The sequence below is a fragment of the Protomyctophum bolini genome (assembly GCF_963924005.1).
Source record: "Protomyctophum bolini genome assembly, chromosome: 11".
Lineage (NCBI taxonomy): Eukaryota > Metazoa > Chordata > Actinopteri > Myctophiformes > Myctophidae > Protomyctophum > Protomyctophum bolini.
Genome location: NC_137872.1, coordinates 34327215 through 34349382, shown reverse-complemented (window position 1 = coordinate 34349382; position 22168 = coordinate 34327215). Strand labels below are relative to the sequence as shown.

Below are 22168 nucleotides of genomic sequence, written 5' to 3'. Positions count from 1 at the left end.
GTGTTTCAACAGGAATTGAAGAAGACAGTAAGAGAGCTTTCTTTCTCTACATCTGAGGGAAGACGAGGGGGAGATTATAGCATTATAGGCAGAGGGTGGTAAAACGTATAGCAAGGCATGCGGAGGAGTGGGGTTTTCTTTTTTTTGCGGGGTGGTGGGGGTGATGGTAGTGGGGAGGCGGGGGTAAAGCGGGAGATTTGTCGGGGTGTGTGTGTGTGTGTGTGTGTGTGTGTGTGTGTGTGTGTGTGTGTGTGTGTGTGTGTGTGTGTGTACATGCGTACAAGCGTGTATGTATGTATGTATGTGTGTATGTATGTATGTGTGTGTGATACTCGACTGCAGAATGCAGGGTGGAACATGGCAGGCTTTAACCCATTCTGACCTGAGATCAGATTCATACGAGGTTTCCACTGGACACACACTGGTCTGATTAACCCATTCTGACCTGAGATCAGATTCTAAAAATGTCAGTCGTTCTTCGAATTCTTCAAAAATAGCAGACCTACAAGCTCGTATCGCGCCACTCGGTGGCGCGATATGAGCTTGTAGATCTGCTATTTTTCAATAGGTAAAGCATAACATGATGCTAACACCAAAATGGGTGCCCGGTCAGAATGGGTTAAGAGATGTTCAAGTTACTGCATTGGTGTGCAATGTGATATTAATTCATGACTCCAGATAAAGACACATAGTTGCAGAGAGGGATGAGCAGTTGGTGGTGAAAAGGGGGAGAAGAGAGGATCTGCTGAGAACGCATGCAGAGGAGAAAGACAAGCCGGGCAGAATTTGGCAGTGGAGTATACTCCTCGATGCCCTCAGATTACACACACTCACACACACACACACACACACACACACACACACACACACACACACACACACACAGTGCGTGTGCACGATACCGTTATAAAACGGAGCATAAATTTGGCATCAGAAAGAGTGGATCGAGGACAATATAGACTACCTGAGACTGAGGAAGGTATAGTGAGTGGACAAGGATGGGACCATTGCATGCATTGTATACTATAGCAAACGCATACACTATCAGGGATCCATTCTTGGATAGATGGATATACCAAAGAACGATGTAAGCTATACTTAGAGTAACTGATCTATAACGCTTGCCCACCCACATACACATTTGCATGCAAAAATTGCAAATGTATGTGGCCCCAGGGCTGGGGGATGATCTGGCTCACACGGGTTATATACTAAACAGCAAAACTAAAACACATTTTTAGTTATTTCATAGGGCATAAAAGAAAACGGTCAGTTTTTTTTTACACAGGAAACGAACCTTCGGTTTCAGATTTTTCGGTGTATACATTCAGTACATTATTATAGGGCTGGTATCCAGTGCAAAGGAAAGCAAAGCCCAGTGAACCTATAAGCCGTGCCTCAGCTGTCCTGACACGGCATGCACAGAGAGAGAGAGTGCACATGAATGAATGAATGAATGAATGAATGAACAATGCACACATATGCAAGTTACATCTTGTGCAATGACACACGCTCACTGGCCGTCGGCATGTAGGCCACCTAGATACAGAAAGTACAAGTATATATTTAGGAATTCTGCCATGCATCACGAAGCAGATGCACTTCATAAGTGGACACGCACGCGCGTGCACACACACACACACACACACACACACACACACACACACACACAGCTGATCTCACTTGAGTGGGTAGTGGTTTTCCTCTATAGGAACTGAGTCACCCTCCCACCAGGCAACGTGTTTGATATGCCCCTGTCGTTGTTATCCAGCGTGAGTCTAACCCACCTATTGTCTCTGTTGTTCATGTATATACATTGTGCAGCCCACTGAAAGGGAGTCGGGGATGCACGGGTCACTTTACTGCGCACGTGTAATTACACACACACACACACGCTATACTGTGTGTGGGGGGCCAACAGGAGGATAAGGAATAAGGATGCTCTGAGCTTACTGAGTGTAGGGGCCACACAGCCTACTGTGTGTAGGGGGCCAACAGGAGGATAAGGAATAAGGATGCTCTGAGCTTACTGAGTGTAGGGGCCAAACATCCTACTGTGTGTAGGGGGCCAACAGGAGGATAAGGAATAAGGATGCTCTGAGCTTACTGTGTGTAGGTGCCAACATCCTACTGTGTGTAGGGGCCACACAGACTACTGTGTGTAGGGGCCAACAGGAGGATAAGGTTGCTCTGAGCTTACTGAGTGTAGGGGCCAACATGCTACTGTGTGTAGGGGCCAACACCCTACTGTGTGTAGGGGCCAACAGGAGGATAAGGTTGCTCTGAGCTTACTGAGTGTAGGGGCCAACATGCTACTGTGTGTAGGGGCCAACACCCTACTGTGTGTAGGGGCCAACAGGAGGATAAGGTTGCTCTGAGCTTACTGAGTGTAGGGGCCAACATCCTACTGTGTCTAGGGGCCACACAGCCTACTGTGTGTAGGGGGCCAACAGGAGGATAAGGTTGCTCTGAGCTTACTGAGTGTAGGTGCCAACATCCTACTGTGTGTAGGGGGCCAACAGGAGGATAAGGTTGCTCTGAGCTTACTGAGTGTAGGGGCCAACATCCTACTGTGTGTAGGGGCCACACAGCCTACTGTGTGTAGGGGGCCAACAGGAGGATAAGGTTGCTCTGAGCTTACTGAGTGTAGGGGCCACACAGCCTACTGTGTGTAGGGGGCCAACAGGAGGATAAGGTTGCTCTGAGCTTACTGAGTGTAGGGGCCAACATCCTACTGTGTGTAGGGGCCAACAGGAGGATAAGGTTGCTCTGAGCTTACTGAGTGTAGGGGCCAACATCCTACTGTGTGTAGGGGCCAACAGGAGGATAAGGTTGCTCTGAGCTTACTGAGTGTAGGGGCCAACATCCTACTGTGTGTAGGGGCCACACAGCTCTGAGCTTACTGAAGCGGAGCAGAAAGTGTAACCATTGATCTTTTTTAAACAATTCTATGGGTCGGGGCATCTATCTACGTCTACGACACTGGTTCCCAAACTTTTTCATGTCAAGGACCCCCCAAATTGACACTCATTAGCCCGCAGACCCCCCATTTGAAAAGACATGCCAGGGACCCCCATAAGGGAAGTTTTTTTTACGGCTCTAGCAGTGATTCTCAACCCGTTTAATTTCAAGAACCCCCCCCCCAGTTTGACACGCATATTAGTCTACAGACCCCATGTTTAATGGCATTTCTATCTCTGGGACCCCAATTTATTTTGTAAAATCAATGTTAATTTAACTCTGAGAGTGTACAAATGTACACTCTTAGAGTTACAGACCCATAAGGGTCTATAATTTAGCTGAGGACCCCCTGGAACTCCCTCAAGGAGCCCTGGGGGTCCCCGGGGCCACACTTTGGGAACCACTGATCTACGACATAGTCAGATAACATAATGGTGCTATGATGGGTTAGGGTTGGGGTTAGGGTTTGGTTACATAACAGTACATAATCAAAGGATGCTGGTGATGTGCAACTCGCATTTAACAACTTTCAACCTGGCGTCCTTATCTTGGGCATGTCATTATACAATATGAATTGGAAAAAAACAACCTGATCTACAAGCTTGCGAGCTTGTATATTGGCTATTTTTCACTATTGTTGTGGGGTGAAGTACTGTATATAGGGCTTTAGTGGTTAAATTAATCTGTGTGGTTTGTACAACTGTTGGCGACACACAGCGCCAGGCACGGCACCACAACATGGTCATTGGTCTCTCTCGATGGATTGTTGGCGGTGGCTCAGGGGTAGAGTGTCTGGATGGAAACCGCAAGGTTCCCAGTTCGAACCCGGGCTCCCCCAGAGTTAGTGTCGAAGTGTCCTTGAGCAAGACACTGAACCCCTAATTGCTCCGGATGTGCTGGTTGGTGCCTTGCATGGTTTCCGCCGCCATCGCTGTATGAATGTGTGTGTGTGTGAATGGGTGAATTGATGCACAATCTATGTAAAGTGCCTTGGATAAAGGCGCTATATAAATGCACCATTTACCATTTACTGTAGAGCAAGTGACAATACAGAAAACCCAAAGCCACGCTGAGATTCAGAGATTTAGAAAGCTCTCTACCTCACACCTCCATACTCAGCCCAGCCCAGCACATGGTTTACATAGTTCAGAGGAACTGATAAATGCTTTTGTACAGTGCTTCCCTAATCTTGTGTCCCCATGGTGCACAGAGTCAGAGCCAAAGCCAGGTGCTTTAGAAATACCGAGTCCCAGCCTGTATCCCCCACCTCCAACCTTGAGAACATTTCTACACTCAAGTATAAATATTTGCATTTAGATTGATTGGATACAATATGGTATAGCCAGTTTAACCGAGTAAAAACACGCAATTTCAAACGATATTAATCCAGTTTGGTGATGGAATCATAGCCTAAAATACATGTTTAAAGATAAAACAATTGTTTTCAAAAGCATGAAAAATTATAATATTCCTCAACCTATAGTAGGAAAGTTTGTGAAAGATTTCACGTAAACTGCACGCTGCGCTCATGATTTGAGGCTTTTTGTTCAAAGCGGGCCAATCCTGCAAACTTTGAAAGCCAACGTTAGCCAATTAGGATTAGGATACAAAAGTCGGCCTCCTGGTTTGCGCTATAACAGGCCGAAAATTTGGGGCAGAGGTGCATCTAGGGAGTGTGTGTGCAAAGTTTGACATCGATCAGGTTAGCGGTGCCGGAGATTAGCTGTACCCACACACAAGGGTAAGCGTGCACATGAGTTTGACAGTAGGCTACAGTAAAGAAAGGTAGATCCCAATTCCAATTCAGTTGAGTCATTATTATAATCCCAGTGAGCTCAATTAAGTTGGCTGGCAGCTGAGCTGGTTCAATGGGTTTTTAACATGGATTCTAATAGACTGTCATGGTTTTTGTACTTCTGCTTTTTGTTTGGCATAAAGAGAGTCAAGGTCCAGTAAACCTCCATGATTTGCCTTCCTGGGTGACCGAATTAACATTCAGCCCGCGTTGGCATGGAAATGCCATTAATTCTTCCTCAGTTGGGAAGTGTTATGGAGTGCCATACTTTAGTTCTGCTGCTACCGACCGACAACCACTGCGCACAGTTGCCATTTCTGCCCAAGCAAATCCCTCCTGGTGTAGGAAGTAATAACGCATCTCTCCTCAGGGATGAAGGAACAAAAATTGCTTTCTAGTCTACCACATGTTCATTTCAGAGAAACAAGGTATTTTGAAGATGTACTGTATCTGCATTCTGCACAATGGTGTACACTGTACAGTGACTACCTGTCCAAACTAGAAAACCTGCCTTGAGTTGAGTTAAGGTGGATTCATTTGTATTAATTGGATTGTTTCAAACTCATTTAAAACTGCCTAGCAGACTCCCATAATCAGATTTACATTCATTGTCGGTTGCTTTATTTTTGTCCCTACCTATCTGCCAGTGTGGGGAATGGAGTTTAACTTTTCAATATTTGCTACCTTACTCTGCAGGGATATATAGTTCATAACTCCAGATTTAGCCCATTCGTTTACTCTCTCTTCTCCATTTTCCTTTTCTCTTTTCTACCTATTTTCCTCTCCTTCGCTCCTGCCCGCGGTAAACGACTGATCTGGGACAAAAGGCCTCCCCTGCGCTCTGTCCTACTTGAGGTTGTCCTCTCCCTCTCTTGTATCTCTTGCTCTCTCTCTCTCTCTCTCTCTCTCTCTCTCTCTCTCTCTCTCTCTCTCTCTCTCTCAATCTCTTGTTTCTCCTGATATCACTGTCATTTATCACTTTTCACCTATCTCTTTGTGAGATACCTCTGTCTCTATTAATCATCAGCTTGTGTCTGCATGCGTTTCATCATCTCAGAGTGATGCCTCTGTCAGGTTTTAATTGGGTGTCAGGCAGTGTTGTAGAGAGGAAGGCTCTCGGTTCAGCGCTGTCATTTACCCCCCCCCCCCCCAAAAAAAGTGTTGATTGAGCATGGGCTGTGTCACATTTATACAACGTAAAACATTCACACCTGAGAATGAACACCAGAGTAATGAACAGAGAATGTTCACCACAGTCGCCGTTTCAGTATGGGAGTTTCTTCACTCAAGGGCACCTCAATAGGGGTTGTTGGAAATGAGGGGTCACAAAAACCATTGGCCTTTGGTGACCTCCATTTTGCCAGTCCAGGTCATGGATTTAAACAGGCGCCCTTCAGGTCACAAAGCTCCTCTATAATCTCCCGAGTTTACTGTATAGGTGCCAGTCCTATAAGAAATGCATCACTGACGGTGCATTTCCTCTTTATCTGGCTTCACGTCTCGGAGAAGAACCATTAGCTTGAAGTGAAGCACACATATTGGTTTAAGTGCTGTAAGAGCAACAAGCCGCGCAGAGGCAACGTCTCGTGTTAGACATCCGCGAAAATGACCCATTAACGGCACTTCTCCGCTCTCCTCAAGTCCCGTAGCCGTTAGAGTAAAGCTGTAGCTCGCTGCTGCTGCAATCATGGCTATACTGGGCACTGCTGTGTGTATACAGTCGGCGTTAGTCACTCCAGTGTAAAAAATAAACCTACCTTGTGTGTGTGTGTGTGTGTGTGTGTGTGTGTGCGCGCGCGCATACGTGCGACACGTGCGTCTCTGTTTCAGTCTGCCATAGGAAATGCTGTTCACTCTAACATTATATGGGTGACCATCTATCTTTTGTCGTTTACTCATGCAAATACCTTTTTCTTCAGCCCCGCCCAGACAGACAGTCCACATCTGTCGCATTCTAATGACTCCATTCACAGTTATTGCCCCGTTCACAGTAATCGGGTGGTGGGAGGGAGTAGGGGGGTGGGGGTAGGGGGGGCTGGCGTGAAGGGCATCGTCCACATGCTTCCCCACAAGGAGAGACACGGCGGATTGGCTCCCGGTTTATTAGTAATAATTGTGCCATTGAGAGTCGGAGGGGGTTTGGAGGGGGCTATAGCGATGTGAGTTCTCCCGGCAGTCACCACTGCATCATCAAAGTGGGAGCTATTTTTAGCAGCATGGGGTTGGGTAGGAGAAGCCTGGCCCACCGATGGTGATCACCGCGTATAAAGGCAGAGAAAAGAGGGGAAGCGGGAGGAGTCGGCGGTGGGAGGGGGGGGGGGGGGGTCTTGGCACAGTCAGAGCTATAGCAGCAGCAGCAGCATCAGCAGCAGTGGGAGTCCCTGCAGATCTCTGCCTGATCTGATGGGATCTTACTGGGTTTGGGTGGTAGAATGTTTGATGTTGTCGAAGCGCACCGACCGTGCACGGCTGGCATTGTGTAAATCTCTGCCACTCGGTTGCTGTTGGGTTGGACGTGGCGTTATGTCATGGGGGGGGGGGGAACCGTAGCCACTGACTCAACCGCAAATTGACAGGAAAGACGGTTTTTTTTGGGGTGGAGGATTGGGTTTCAGCCATAGTTTTCTAGCATTTTCTGACATTGTTGTAGCACACGCTCTTCACTTGCCTTCTTCTCCCCACACCCATTTAAGCAGCTGCCGCTGATTTGTATCTGAAGGAACCGAGAAATGGAATAACGGAATAGAAGAAAAGATTGCTTCAATGCAACCGTATAGTCTCTGCTCAACTCCGCCTCTATACATTGCAGCTCACACAGTTTATTTATTGTCGTCTCCGCCAGGCCGAAGGCAAGGCAGAGACTATAGATTGTGCACCCTGCCTGTCCCGTCTGTCCGTTCGTCCGTTCCTCTGTGCACAGCTAATCTCCAGAGCACCTTTGGCACGATCGACGTGAAACTGTGCACGCACATCTCTGGCCTCATATAACACTATACCAGGAGGCCGAGTGAGCAAAACATTTTTTTTTATGTTACTACAGATTATGTACGCAAATCGGTACACAGTATCATTAGTTGTGGTAGTGACACGGACCTGTCAGATACATTTTTCATATTCCATTCCGGTTAGCTTAGATTGGCTTCCAAAGTTGCCGTGAGACTTTGCACGCATATTGACACTTATAGGCCAAGGACGAAATGCCACCCTACATTGAATCATTTAATCATGGTGGTTTTTGCTGGCCTACAATAACCTACCTGACCTGGCGGAGAACTGTGGTCCGAGAAGCACTTTTTCTAGTTATTTTTGCATACCGTTTCTTATGTCTTATATGTCAACGTTTTATCTCCTGTGGTCAGCACCTTGTCACTATACTACTGGTGTGTGCTCCTTTCCGTTTGTGCCATTTGCATACTTATGGGTAACATTTCTAAACAGCTTAAACTCAGGTGCAGAGAAAGACACACACGGTGGAATTAAAAAATAGTCAGGTCTTCACTGGGAGGCAGGTAGCCTGGTCAGACACAGGTTCACAGTCCCAGAACCATCTATATAGAAGAGTTATACGACAACTGTTTTAAAGTATTGTACAGTAACAACTAAAGTCTTTGTAATGTTTATGTTGTACGATTACTACAAAACAATCTAAAATAAAGGGATTTAAGATCATTAAAGCTGGGCTGTTGCCTGCAGGTCCAATGCGGTTATGATGTAGTTTTCAGCTAAATATGTTAAAGCGGTTACTGTAGAAAGGTATAGACTTCTCATTCTCCGCTGCAGTTCATTGGAGAATATGTATCTTATGGAGGCCACGGCACGCTGCCACTCAAAGTGACTACTGGCCAGTCACAGTGCGTCTTTTTCCGGGACTTGGAAAGGTATCACTGAGCTAGACTGAGGAGGAAGTGATATCACTGAGGAGGAAGTGAGCCATATTAGAGCTCAATATGACGGCAGCAAGAAACAAAAATGGCAGCCGCCAAACGATACGATACACATGACCCCGAGCCGGAGGAGGCGTCTACCTTTCTTTGTCTATGTCATTATCGGTGTGCCACTGCCTTCCCTTGGACACAAAAAGTTTGAAAGCCACTAATTGCAAATGAACTAACCGGTCGTAGGTGTAGATGATCTGGTGGAAGAGGCAGACATGGCCTTGAAGGCGAGGCTATATGTAAAACAAGAATGACTCATGTCATAATTGCCAGGTGCAACAAGCTCTTGTAGCGCCCGTTTTGGTTTGTTTCCAGACGTTCTTTTGTTGGTTCACTCACTGTGTTTTGTTATGGCTGTCCTCTAGCTCATGACATTAGCTTCTGTTAGCTTCTGTTGCCACTCGCTCCACGATGCAGTGTTCAGAGTATAGGCTTTTATGCCGTTCAGAGATCAGACTATCATTGGCTTAGGAGGCAACCAATCATGACTAGGTCGCTAGTAAGATCACTAGGAGGCAGCCAATCATGACCTCATGGTCATCAGTAAAGTCATTACAGTCGTGAGTAGTGGTGGGTGCAAATGTAGTCCAGGTGTATTTCAAGCACCCGGCAATTTTTTTCTTTTTAAGTAAGCACATGAATGTCACTAGCAATTCCAGCTGGCATATTTGTCACACGGATATTTTCCTGAATGACCCGGCTCTCCCTGACCTCAATCCAGTCCATTGAACTTCTGCCTCCAGTTCATGTCTTTACATAGCCTTGCATGACGGCAGGACCTGAAATAGCACCGCAGGTGAAGAGTACAAAATAAAACGTGGAAGATAACTTAATAAAACCGGGAACAACACTGAGGTGCCTGCGTGGCTCAGCCAGTTTGTGTACATTGCACAGAGAGCTTGTGAGAGCAAAGGCTCAGGTGTGGGTCTGCCCCTAGCTGTCCTGTCCCACATGTCTCTCCTCTCTCTCTCTGCCGCCCGCGCCCTTAATTGTTTCCTGTCCCTCTTCACTGACACGAGTACTTCACAAGTACAAAATGTGTGTGTGTGTGTGTGTGTGTGTGTGTGTGTGTGTGTGTGCGTGTGTGCGTGCGCGTGTGCGCGCGTGCGTGACGCGTGTGTGTGTGCGCGCGCACCGTGCGCATGTACATGTTTTTGTTTATATCAGCAGCAGTAGGCAGTAAAGGGCATTTTTTAAACGTTTATCTGCAAGGATGAATTCACAATATCCCAGCTGGAATGGATTGGCCGGCATGCTGCATTAATAATAGAAGCACAGCTGGCGGTATTTATAGTAACAAGTGGAGGGGTCTGTGGCAGCATGAATGGGAACTGATGGATGAGACGTTTCCTGCCAGGCCAGGAGGATATCGGACACAGAGTGGGCCGTGACACTTCAGACGACAGTGGACGCACATCGATATACAACGTCTTGCACCGTCTGTCTCCCGTTGCCGTCGCTTGCACGTCGTTATGGCTAGATGATTAGACGTGTTGACACAGGGGACGAGAGAAAAGGAAAGATATACACGTGGAAGATGTCACTCATGTTTAGGCCCATTTAGGCCTGACGTCGAAATTTCTAAAATGTCTTCTAAATCCTGACAGTTTTCTGTCAGGATTTGTGCCACATTTTCAGGTTTTTTCAGAAATAGCATGACCTACAAGCTCGTAGCGTGCCACTCGGTGGTGCGCTACGAGCTTGTACAAAAGCTAAATTATGACATAATGTTTAAAACACCAAAAGGGGTTCCCGCCCCAAAATCGCTTAGAGAATGCTTATGTTAGTCAATAGCATAGCATGGGAGAATTTTGGGTAATTTTAACGAGCCTTTTTTAGTTTACCGTAGTCGAGACAGTTTACAAAATGGCATGAATAATGGCTAAACAAGGCAACCTGAACCTAGAGGTGTAACATAGTTGAGCCATGTGTCTCATCGCCTTTAATTTGTGACGTCCTGTAGAGTGTTTTAAGCCCACTCAGCAAGACTTGAAGACAGAGTGTGACAGTTATACAGACAGACAGACAGTTACGTACACAGCGAGCTAGTAATTTATCCATGGTCATTTGTTTGGCTGCAGACTGTGTTGCTTACATCACATCACAGTAAGGTCAGCTCTAGTGTGTGTGGTCGGTCACACATTGATTAGACCATACATGGCCAGCTGGCGGCCCGGGGGCCACATGCGGCCCCCACCATCACTTAACGCGGGCCCGCGGGTTAATATCAGAATACTGATATATGACGGATTTCAGCTGTGTGTGAAAAAAGTGAAAGAGGCCGCACAACTCCTATAGTCACGATGCAAGAATTCTTTATTGAATCGACGTTTCGGCAAACCGGATGCCTTCTTCAGGGTATCTTAACATAACTATAACTAAATGTGTTTGAAATTAGTTATTGTAAAGTTACTTTACAGAATTCCAATAAAAAAAAATAGCAAAATAAATATTCAGGATTTCAATTCAAATATTATAGCAACAGTGCAACAGTAATATGCAATACGGAGTGAGTGTGGAAATACTTCAAATACAGTACAGCCCTCTCCATCGTCAAAGTTTCCCACCCCTGGATTAGACAACGCGTGCCAAATTGCTGAACACGTCAATTACATAAAGTGTCGCGGGTAGCGTGTTTGACTTATGTCAGAGTGGTTTGCTCACTGAAAGAAAACAACGACACACTTGTTCCCAATTGGTTTTGATTGATTGATTGATTGATTGATTGATTGAATACTTTATTAACACGATTCTTAACAGTACAGGTAATGCAGTCAAAACTGTCGGTGAACTGGTTGAGCCTTTCAAAATCAGTTTGGGCTATTGAAAAATAGCAGATCTACAAGCTCATAGCGCGCCACCGAGTGGCGCTCTATGAACTTGTAGGTCTGCTATTTTTGAATAATCGTAAAAATGCGGCACAGATCTTTGAATATATATTCTTTCAAGGCACACGTTTTTTTTATTTCCGACGTCAGGACTAAATGGGTTAAAAACGACAACAAACAGTAGCCTGTTTGTTGTTTGTATAGCCTACTTTAGTACACTTTAGTACACAAATAATGTGACATTTCTCCCTTCTCACAAACCTCTCCTCCTACGCACGCACGCACTCACACACACAAACACACACACACACACACACACACACACACACACACACACACACACACACATCTCTACTTGGCCCAAAATTAAATCGATCTGTTGACATTTATTCTTCTCTTCCTTGCCAGGGTAACCAGATATGTGGTAGGGTAGAGATGGAGGAGGACGTAGAGGAGAATAGACACGCTGAGAGGGATGGAGGGAGGGAAGAGAGGAGGGGAAAAGGCCAGAGTCTTTTGATGTGAAGCAGTATTGATTGGCCCACATAGCATAGATTAAGACCATGATCTTGCTCTCTCTCTCTCTCTCTCTCTCTCTCTCTCTCTCTCTCTCTCTCTCTCTTAATATCTCTAATCTCTCCCTCTTTCTCTCTCTCCCTTTCTCTCTCTCTCTCTCTCTCTCTCTCTCTCTCTCTCTCTCTCTCTCTCTCTCTCTCTCTCTCTCTCTCTCTCTCTCTCTCTCTCTCTCTCCCTCCATGATAATAATTTATTCAATCAGATTCAATCTGTGGCTCGCCGCTGTCATATGGCCTCTCATCTTTGCTCAACTGATATCTGTCAATTACGAGCCCATTAATAAGAGAAGTAGAGGAGAGTCTTGTATTCACACACACACACACACACACACACACACACACACACACACACACACACACATGGTCATGGTCATGACATCACAAAATATGTTAGTGATGTGATGCCTTAATGAATTGCATTTTTATAGCGCTTTTCCAAGTGCTCAAAGCGCTTTACAATGGTTCATTCATTCATACATTGGGAGGTGAAGCGGCGAACAGTCGACGCCAGCGTCCTCACTTCCTTGTTCCTTGTTGAATATGAGGTGAAAGTGTAAATTTAAAGTCGTATATGCATTACAGACAATCATCTCATTGGCGAGTCTATTGCTGAGAATGGAGTGGGTGGTGGAAGGTGCTTAAATACTGCATATCCGTATGGGATGCTACTATAATATCCGTGGAATAGAAAAATCCATTCACTGTTATTCCGGGGGAAATAGATTTTCTATTCAAAAGCCTCTAAATGTGAAACCACACACACAGACCCCTTCAGGAGAAAGCGCTGATTCAGCGGCAGCGGAACCACATGGAAGCTGACAGACTCGCCACACTCGGTCAAACAACGCCGTGGCGTCTTTGTCCAACCTTTGGCCCTATATGTAGCTCTGCTCTTCCTCGCTTATACTCTCGTGTCTATTTACATGTCACAGGCGATGATCCGTTGTTCCAGACTGCCTACTGTATGTTAATCATGACATCTTTCATGTAAATCATTGTCTCGTTAAGCCCAATTTATAATGCTGCATGTGTGTACGACTGTACGGCGAGGTGTCAATTAGGCTCGGGGAGCTGATCTGGACACATCTTCTCCAGCAGATCAACATTTCTTAACGCTGCCCTGACTCAGCTGATGGTTTGATTTCAAAGGATTGTTTTTAACGTAAAGGGGTGAATGAAGTGGGGGGGGGGGGGGGCAGCAATGTCAATGAACCCATTTTGGGGCGGGAACCCTTTTTGGTGTTTTAACTAAGCATTATGTTATACTTTAGCTATTGAAAAATAGCAGATCTTGTTTCTTATGTCTTTTTCCGCCCACTCTTTCTTTTTTCTTTGTCCTCCTGAAATGTACCACCTGAAGTATTACTGACGTGCCTGTCTCTGTTTGAGTGTGGACTCGATGTCTTATATAGGAAAAAGGACTATACTATACAGAGACATTGGAGATGTTGCCACATGGAGGGGGGATGAGGGAGGGAAGAGGGGTGGGGAAAAAAAAGAAAAGAAGAAAATCTTGGGAACTGCTCTTATATCGTTTGTAGAAATGCTATATGTACAATTATACTGCACTTTCCGAATAAAACAAATATTATAAAAAAAAAAAAGAAAAATAGCAGATCTACAAGCTCATATAGCTTGTAGGTCTGCTATTTTTGAAAAATCGTGAAAATGTGGCACAAATCTTTGAACATAGTTATATTCTTTCAGAAGACTTTTTATTTATTTCAACGTCAGGTTGAAGGTACCCATTCAGGCCTGACGTCGAAAAAAATAAAGTTTTCTAAATCATGACAATTTTCGGAAAGGCACATTTTAACGATTTTTCAAAAATAGCAAACCTATACAGTTCGCTATGAGCCGCTGTGCTTCTTCCTCACAGGGTGTGCAGCACGCTGTGCTCTGTAAGGCCTCCAGTTCACACAAAGGGATCCTCGGCTTGCTTTTTGACACATGGTTGCATCCTGTTTACCGCCCGCAGCCATGGAGCAGCTACCCGCCATTTAATATTTCACAGCCCCTCGTATGTTCAGTCAGTCTCTCCTTCCCTACAGCTATCCCCATAGTCGCTTACTTATTCATCGGCCCCTTGCATTGCCAACAATATAATGGCCCTGCCTCTGCCCTCACCGGAGCCATGGTGGCAAAGCCGCAAGTGGGTGGTTCTACCACTCAACTTGATCTCACCACTTCAATCCCCACCAGCCTGAGTATTACTCATATCCCGGTATGGACTAAAAAGGAACGAGAGAGAAAGAGAGGAAGAGAGGTGGAGGAGGAGTAATTTGGTAAAATTACATAATCTAGTGTCTTTCTCCACCATTGAAAATAACAAATTAATAGATATCCGGGGCGTGCAGTGGGGTCAAGTTCATATCCGCCAACACAAGACACTATACATACTGAAGGTTTTGAATGAATCATCATCCGTGGTGGTGCATCTGTCTTGTCTTGGCTCCGACAAGCACAGCTGTTGGTGGGTGGGTGGGTGGGAAGCATGGGCAGGGAGGGAGGGTGATCTGTGGTTGTTGCACTTTGACTCCCACACGTCGGTCAGGGTGCCTATACTGAGCGGTGGTGCAGCGTGTGCACTGAGTGGAATGGCATGTTCCTCTGCTTGCGTTCCGTTCCTCCCAGTGAAACTCCTCACTGCAGGGGCAAGGAAGGGCGGCCGCTGTGTACCTGTTGTAAGAGCACAGTATACTCAAAATCATGGAGGCCAGTCTATGACGTAAACGATGTCACATTGGTGATATCGGTGATCTCCATAATATATGGGCAAAACAGGGATATAGACGGACTGATGCCAAAGATCATTGCGAACGCAGTGATTGCGAACGCAGTGATTGAGAACGCAGTGTTTGCGAATGCAGTGAGCACTTACTATGAGACCTAGCAGATCATGTCTGTGTGTCTGTCTGTGTGTGTGTCTGTCTGTCTGTCTGTCTGTCTGTCCCGCTATCCAAATATGGAGTGTGTTGCATCAGCAATCACTCAGCTCCATATATGGGCACAAAAGGGGCCAGGTCCACTCAGCTCCATATATGGGCACAAAAGGGGCCAGGTCCACATATACAGTAACAGCGGGACAGACACACAGACAGACAGACAGACAGACAGACAGACAGACATGATCTGCAGGGTCTCAGCTGCGTTCGCTTCCCGCGTTTGAGCGTCTTACTGGTGATATGGAGGTCCATTGTTGTTCTGTCTTGTCTGTGTCCCATTTATGACCATGTACGGAAATCATTCGCAACTTGATTGATTGGACCGAAAACCAGCCAACCTCTTACTGGAGCCGAACGGAGCCTATACTCCGTATTGTGACGCATGCTGAAAAAAAAAACTGATTTTGAAGCTGAGAACATCAAGTGACACTGTCTTGCCATGCAGGAGTATAAATGAAAATTCAGAGTTGAATATTAGGGATGTGTAAATGTGTCCAAAATCTTCTTTTTGGCTTCTTTTTTTCACTCCCTTTGGTCCAGTTGTCATTTGTAGACGGGTAAATCCCGTCCACAAATGATCGGGTAAATCCTTTTACATCGGCTGCGTGATGAGGCTGTGTTTTCCCACCCTGTGGTAGAAAATATTACATGCAACGCCACCAGGAATTAGGCTATGAGGTCATTCAAATCCCGAGGAGTGAGCTATAGTGTGCCTATGTGTTTTCAGACACCCACACACACGCATGTCTTCACTATAAACCCATATACTGTAGTGTTGTCTTTGTCTATACACATGGAAAACCCTCCCAGGCGCTTTTCCTTTTCCCTGCTTTTCCCAATTATGCGTTTTGTAAATCCTTGCCGTACGCGTGCTTCACTGCCACGCTTTTGTTTGATGCCTCAGAGTGTCTGAATCAGATAGACAAATGTTTGCCTGTCTCTGTTGTTATCGTGATGTGTGAGAGCACTTTGATTTCTCGCAGGCATACGTTATGGTGGTTGCCTAGGCTTACACTAACTAATGCACTCAGCATTACATGACGTTACTCAGTGGGCTGTTTTCAAGTTAGGTCAGATTGCTCTGAGAACGGATCCACAGGCTGTGATACCAGCATGGGTATAGCATAATATAAAAACAAGCGTAAAGATTAAAGAACACACGTATTTTTACTGTAGCATTGATTGGACAAAATGTATTTCAAGGCACTTAAAATGTCACAATATTAAGTGTACTATATGCACAAGGACGGATGCTTACGCACACCAAAGTCCTTATAAGCGGTGCCTGCAGGCCTTACAGGAGAATAAACTGCAGAGGGAATCTTGGAAAAAGAGTAAGAAATAAAATATTGGCACTTTGGCTATCAGCGTGTGTGCGGCCACTTTCTTGTTTACTCCCTTACGGAGCTATGTGTGTGGGTGGGTGGCTGGGTGGCTGTGTGGGTGGGTCTGAGCACGAGTGCGCAACCTAACACACACACAAACACACACACACTGTAACTCTGTCATTTCTCTACCGTTTCGGACGCGGGCCGGCACCCTGGGGGCGTACTCCCCCCCCCCCCCCCCCCCCTCCAGGGACCCACACACGGAGTTGCACCACTCACTTCACACGGGTGTGATTTTCAAGATTTCCTCTACAGTGTGCAACATACAATTTAACTGTGAATAGTAGAGCGCTTTACATCAGCTTATATGTTTGCAACTGAGAGTAAAAGTCATGTGCAACGCTGCAAGGTTTGTGTAAGTCTAATGGGTACTGTACAGTGTAGTGTAGATTAAGTCTAGGTCAGATTGGTGCCGCAGCTGAGAGCAAATATAGTGCGGAGAGATTCTGGGACACCACCATTTACAGTTTGAAACTTCAGGAGGTACTGTGACCTTAATTCCACAAGGCTGGTAGGCTACCTAGAAGGAGGCGTCCATTCGATAACCCCAATAACACACCCACTCCCATCCCAAAACGAGGTTTCGACGTCAGCTACTCACCCTGTTGTTGAGCAGCCCTGGCCGTGTGTGTGTGTGTGTAACTGCGTATGTATGTCTGTCTGTTTAGAGCAGCCTGTACCACTCAGTTCATTCACACAGGTGTGATTTTTAATGGCACAAGGAAAAGTTACATCAAATCATAGTAATAAAACCCCTGTGTGAAGTGAGGGGCGCTATTATATAAAGTCTAACTCATGTTGATATGGTGATGTAATGGTGATGTAAAACAAACATTAAATGCCGTCAACAATAAAGAGACAATAATGACGTACATTTTCCCTTCATTGTCAATGGCGTTTTTAAAACAAAAGTTGAACTAAAAACAAACATTAAACCTCACCTCAAAAAAGATAAAGAAAGAAAAAAAATACCCATCTGGGCTTTCCTGCGACAGTTGATTGACATTTTCGAAGGATGATTACGTGAGTGTTCAATTAGCCTGTGCTCGCCATGGCGCCCGGGGACCAAAGTTACACACGTCATTAAGCTACTGTTGATCTGTATAAGCCCAGGCTTCAATAGGTGTTAAGTTAGGCCTAATTAAAGGCCACGCAATACGCATGTGCATTTGTTTGCACCCCTTGCATGTGCGTGACATGGTGGCTTATTGCGCGTATAGATTGTCAGACAACGACAGAAAGGAAATTGGCCGCTCCAGTTTAGTGGCAGGAAAGTGGGGCGATCTGTTCTTTGGAAGTTTCCCAGTGAAATTTCCTGGGGACCAAGACACTGAAAATATCTATCTATATACACGCTTTGTCCTACATAAGAGAGAGAGAGAGAGAGAGAGAATGATGTAGAAAAAAAGAAAAGAGCGAGTGACGGAGACTGGAGAGGGTAAAGGTGGTGGGTGATCAATCTTCTCTTGAGACCATGATCATCACACTGGTCTGAGAGGAACATGGAGGGTTTTGAACCAGGCCAACGCTGATGCCATCCACTGGAGCAAAGTTACCTCATTTTACCTTGTGCTTGCTCACGTGAAGAAGTGAGTCCAGTTTGGGAGGTCCAGTTTTGGTTCTTTGAAACAAGTGGCATCCTTAAAGCCTCCTTATTTTTGGTCTTTATGGCCTTATTTTCCTTTTTTCATGACGTGGGGTTGGCAATCTGAAAGGTCTATTGTATTGTACATGTTTTAGGAGTGGTGCAACCACTCCTACAACCAGCAATGTCCGTGTTCACCTATATGTATGTATGTGTTCACGTATGTGTTAATGAGCACCAGTATGAGTACCAGTAGGGGCCATGCAGAAACAGAGAGAGAGAGAGAGACAGTGCTGACAGACTGTTGCCTGCTAATGAGAGAGAGAGAGAGAGAGAGAGAGAGAGAGGAGGGGGGGGGGAGAGAGAGGGGAGTTGCACTACTCGGTTCACACGGGTGTGATTTTTTTTAGTCATGGCATAGAAATTAAATGTGGATTGTTAACCTCGTCTGGAGCTACTTTGGAGCTACAAACTAAGCCAACTCAGAGTTAATAACGTGACCTGAAACTCAGACGCGACTCTCCAAGGAGAATAGAAAGCGATAAAGATTTGTGCAAGGCAGGCGGGAGATAAGAACTGAAGAGAGACGATTGTCACTAGTCTGTCATTTATCTGCAATATCTAATCGTTCCATCATCCTCTATATCATCTTTATATGTGTGGACAGGACACACTCATGCAGTGGCGTGCACAGATAGACACTAGGAGGTGCTAAAGAGCACCCCCTGCCCTTTTGGCAATGTGCTCTAAAAGAAAAAAAAAATTGTAGTGTGTGGACCATGGTGACATTGATCAAATCTTGATAAAAAAACACTTCTACTATATTATTTAGGCCCCCCACAATATACAGTGGTTCTTTGATTAAAAAGAAAATAGCAGACCTACAAGTAAGACGCGCAAACACGGGAAGCGAACGCAGCTCGTACATATTTGGGTTTTATTGACGTATAGCTGCTTTGGGGACTCCTTATATGGTTATGGCTGAGTCATGGTGACGTAACAGCGGGACAGACACACAGACAGACATGATCTGCTATAGGTCTCATAGTTAGTGCTCACTGCGTTCGCAACAAGCTCGTAGCGCGCCACTCGGTGGTGCGCTATGAGCTTGTAGATCTGCTATTTTTCAATAGCTAAAGCACCAAAATGGGTTCCCGCCCCAAAATGTGCTGCACAAGGTGCCCCTTTTTTTTCACTTGAGCACCTGCCCCTCTAAATGTCTGTGCACGCCACTGCCTATCATTGGACCACCTTGGACGAAGACATTTCTAATCGCATCGGTATCGGCTCATCTGCGAGTGCACGTGGTCTTTTCGGCGGTTACGATGTTTCGATTGAATGATCCCAGGAATGACGAAGAAGAGTAGAGCCATAAATCACGTGATCACAAGACTTCCCATAACTACGGAACGGACACTGCGTGAAAAGAGGAGTTAACGGGCAATTATGGACACTGTATTTTTGCCCGTAAACCTCAAGTTTAGCAGCATATACAGTTAATATACGGTAATATACAGGTGTGATTGTACATATACAGTTAATATACGGTAATATACAGGTGTGATGGTACAATTCGGGAGTTTACCGGAGTTTGTTGGAAAGTTTAACGGGAGTTTTCCTGTAATATACACATCCGTATTCCATGCTTTTTGCGCAGTGGGCGCATAGCCACAGCATTTTTATTTTATTATTATTTTTATTCTCTGAGACTCAACTCAGGGTAAGACATCGTCTCTAGCTGCCGTTGCCAGCGATTTCCAGCGGGTTTTTTCTTTTAACCGCTGAAGACCTATATTATAAAATATTCTCCTCCACCACAATCCACTCACTGTGGTCCAGACTACAATGACCATGATGCTTTGCTGCACTCAGCCCCACCTTGTGGAGAGGCAGAGGGCTGTCTCACTGAGACAACATGTAGTCCAGACTACAATGACCATGATGCTTTGCTGCACTCGCCCCACCTTGTGGAGAGGGGGGAGGGGCTGTCTTACTGAGACAACATGTACTCCAGACTACAATGACCATGATGCTTTGCTGCACTCGCCCCACCTTGCGGAGAGGGGGGAGGGGCTGTCTTACTGAGACAACATGCGTCTGCCCCTTAGAGTATATATGAATAGAGATGGCATCCGAGTTCTCCTTCCATCCACTTGCATTAAGTTGCTCAAAAGCGCATGTGAGGCGATTTCACTCCTCCTTCCGGTTAGGAACAGAGTGCATTCTGGGCTGGATTGCAATAGTGACTGTTTGGCCAAAATGGACAATCGGATTGCATGACCATATTAGCCATCCTACATTATGATGCAATCATGCAATGACATCACAACGGTGTAATTGTTCTTTATAAAGCCTTGTCCGATACTCTAAACATCAGTTAGTGACTTGCAACGAGGAAACCGAGCTGCCTTCATCCTAACAAGTTCATCTGTAAACTAGTTGTTAACACTCATTGACGGTGGATCTGCTGTGAAATGTTTCACTGGACGATACATCTGGAAGGACAACATATAGGAAGGACCAGGCATGCTGTGGTGGTCGGACACGAGATCTACTGCTTTGGAGGAGACGGAAATATTAAAGTCTTCAACACTATGTCTTTATGCTGGAGGAAGTTGACCCCTGGAACAGGAGAACCTCACCTTGAGGTTCCCTCCAGGTGTAAGGGCCACTCAGCTGTGCTGATTGAAGGTATTGTCTACCTCTGGAGAGGATATCTTTACGGCAATGTGCTTTATGCATTTGATGTTGACGCCCACAGATGGTTCAAACCACAGGTTTCTGGAACCGTTCCAGAGGGGAGGAGGTGGTACCACTCAGCCTGTGTTTTGGGGCAGGTCATGTTTATCCATGGAGGATGGACTGGTACTGAATACACTAATGACATCTACAAGTTGGACACCACCACGATGGTCTGGACTTTAATTAACACCAGAGGAACTCCACCTCCTGCTTCATCACGTCACTCTGCTACTGTCATCGGGACAAAGATGTTTGTATTTGGAGGCCACATGTTGAGTCAGTACAACAAAACCATCAGAGTGTTTGACACAGAGACCAACCACTGGCTGGACACACCTTCTACACAGCTTCTTCCAGGAGGACGCTGCGGTCATTCAGCCTTTACCTACAATGGAGAGCTGTACATATTTGGTGGTATGGATACGAGAGGAAACCTAAATGATGTGTGGAAATTCAGTCCAGAGACCTTCTCGTGGAAGAAGGTTGAGCCCAAGGGGAAACGCCCACATAAGAGGTTCAATATGCGCTGTTGCATGGTGGGAGATCGTATCATCCTCTTGGGAGGAGCCAACACCTCTGGTGACCTGTATGTCTTAGACTTCAGTCCTAGCCTCAAGACATTATGTAAGCTAGCAGTTATTCAGTACGGTCTGGAGCAGTCTGGACTCCCACACAACATCAGGTGGGAACTGGCAGCCATGCGTAGCGAACAGCAACTGAAAGGATAACAGTCCTCTAAACCCACGAAGCCCAATAAAAACAAATAAAATGGTGAATAATTAATTATAACTCGGTTCTGTCATTGTGTGTAAAAAATAATACCCTAGTGGGTCCCAGAAGACCCGTAGTGGTGTGTGACTGTGTGTGTGTGTGTGTGTGTGTGTGTGTGCCAATAACACTGTCGTGCCAATAATCAATAATCGCGGTAAAACACACCCTCGACTGTAATATCGCTTAACCGTGACTCATGCATGCATGCATCCACGCACACACACACACACTCATGCATGCATCCACGCACACACACACTCATGCATGAATCCACGCACACACACACACACACACACACACACACACACACACACACACACACACACACACACACACACACACACACACACACTCATGCATGAATCCACGCACACACACACACACACACACCTCTGCGCTCAGCTGTTTCAGCTCTAATGGCGATGACGATCAAGCCACCTAACCTTGGTATGTGGCATTCTGTGTCTCCGTGCCTCACCATCAGACTCACTCCTCTCTCGTCATCACACCTTGAGCTTTATACAGACACGCTTTTTTCCCCCCTTTTTCTTCTATTTCTTCCAATTTAGATATTGGTGCAATGCCCGTTGGGAATGCACGCCCCTTCAGTTCATGTGCAATACCCGCTGTATACCCGTTGTCT

General features: G+C 45.8%; 2 protein-coding genes across 2 annotated transcripts in view; both read left to right on the top strand.

Moving 5' to 3' along the window:
- shank1 (SH3 and multiple ankyrin repeat domains 1) overlaps positions 1 to 22168 on the top strand; it is a 106406-nt gene that overhangs the window by 9087 nt on the left and 75151 nt on the right. The window lies entirely within an intron of this gene.
- Positions 17443 to 21482, top strand: LOC308323427 (kelch domain-containing protein 3-like; the record flags this gene model as incomplete). The annotated part of the gene is made up of 2 exons (XM_080775158.1): positions 17443 to 17450; positions 20672 to 21482. The coding sequence occupies 2 exons, from the start codon at positions 17443 to 17445 to the stop codon at positions 21480 to 21482; spliced, it is 819 nt and encodes a 272-aa protein (XP_080631284.1).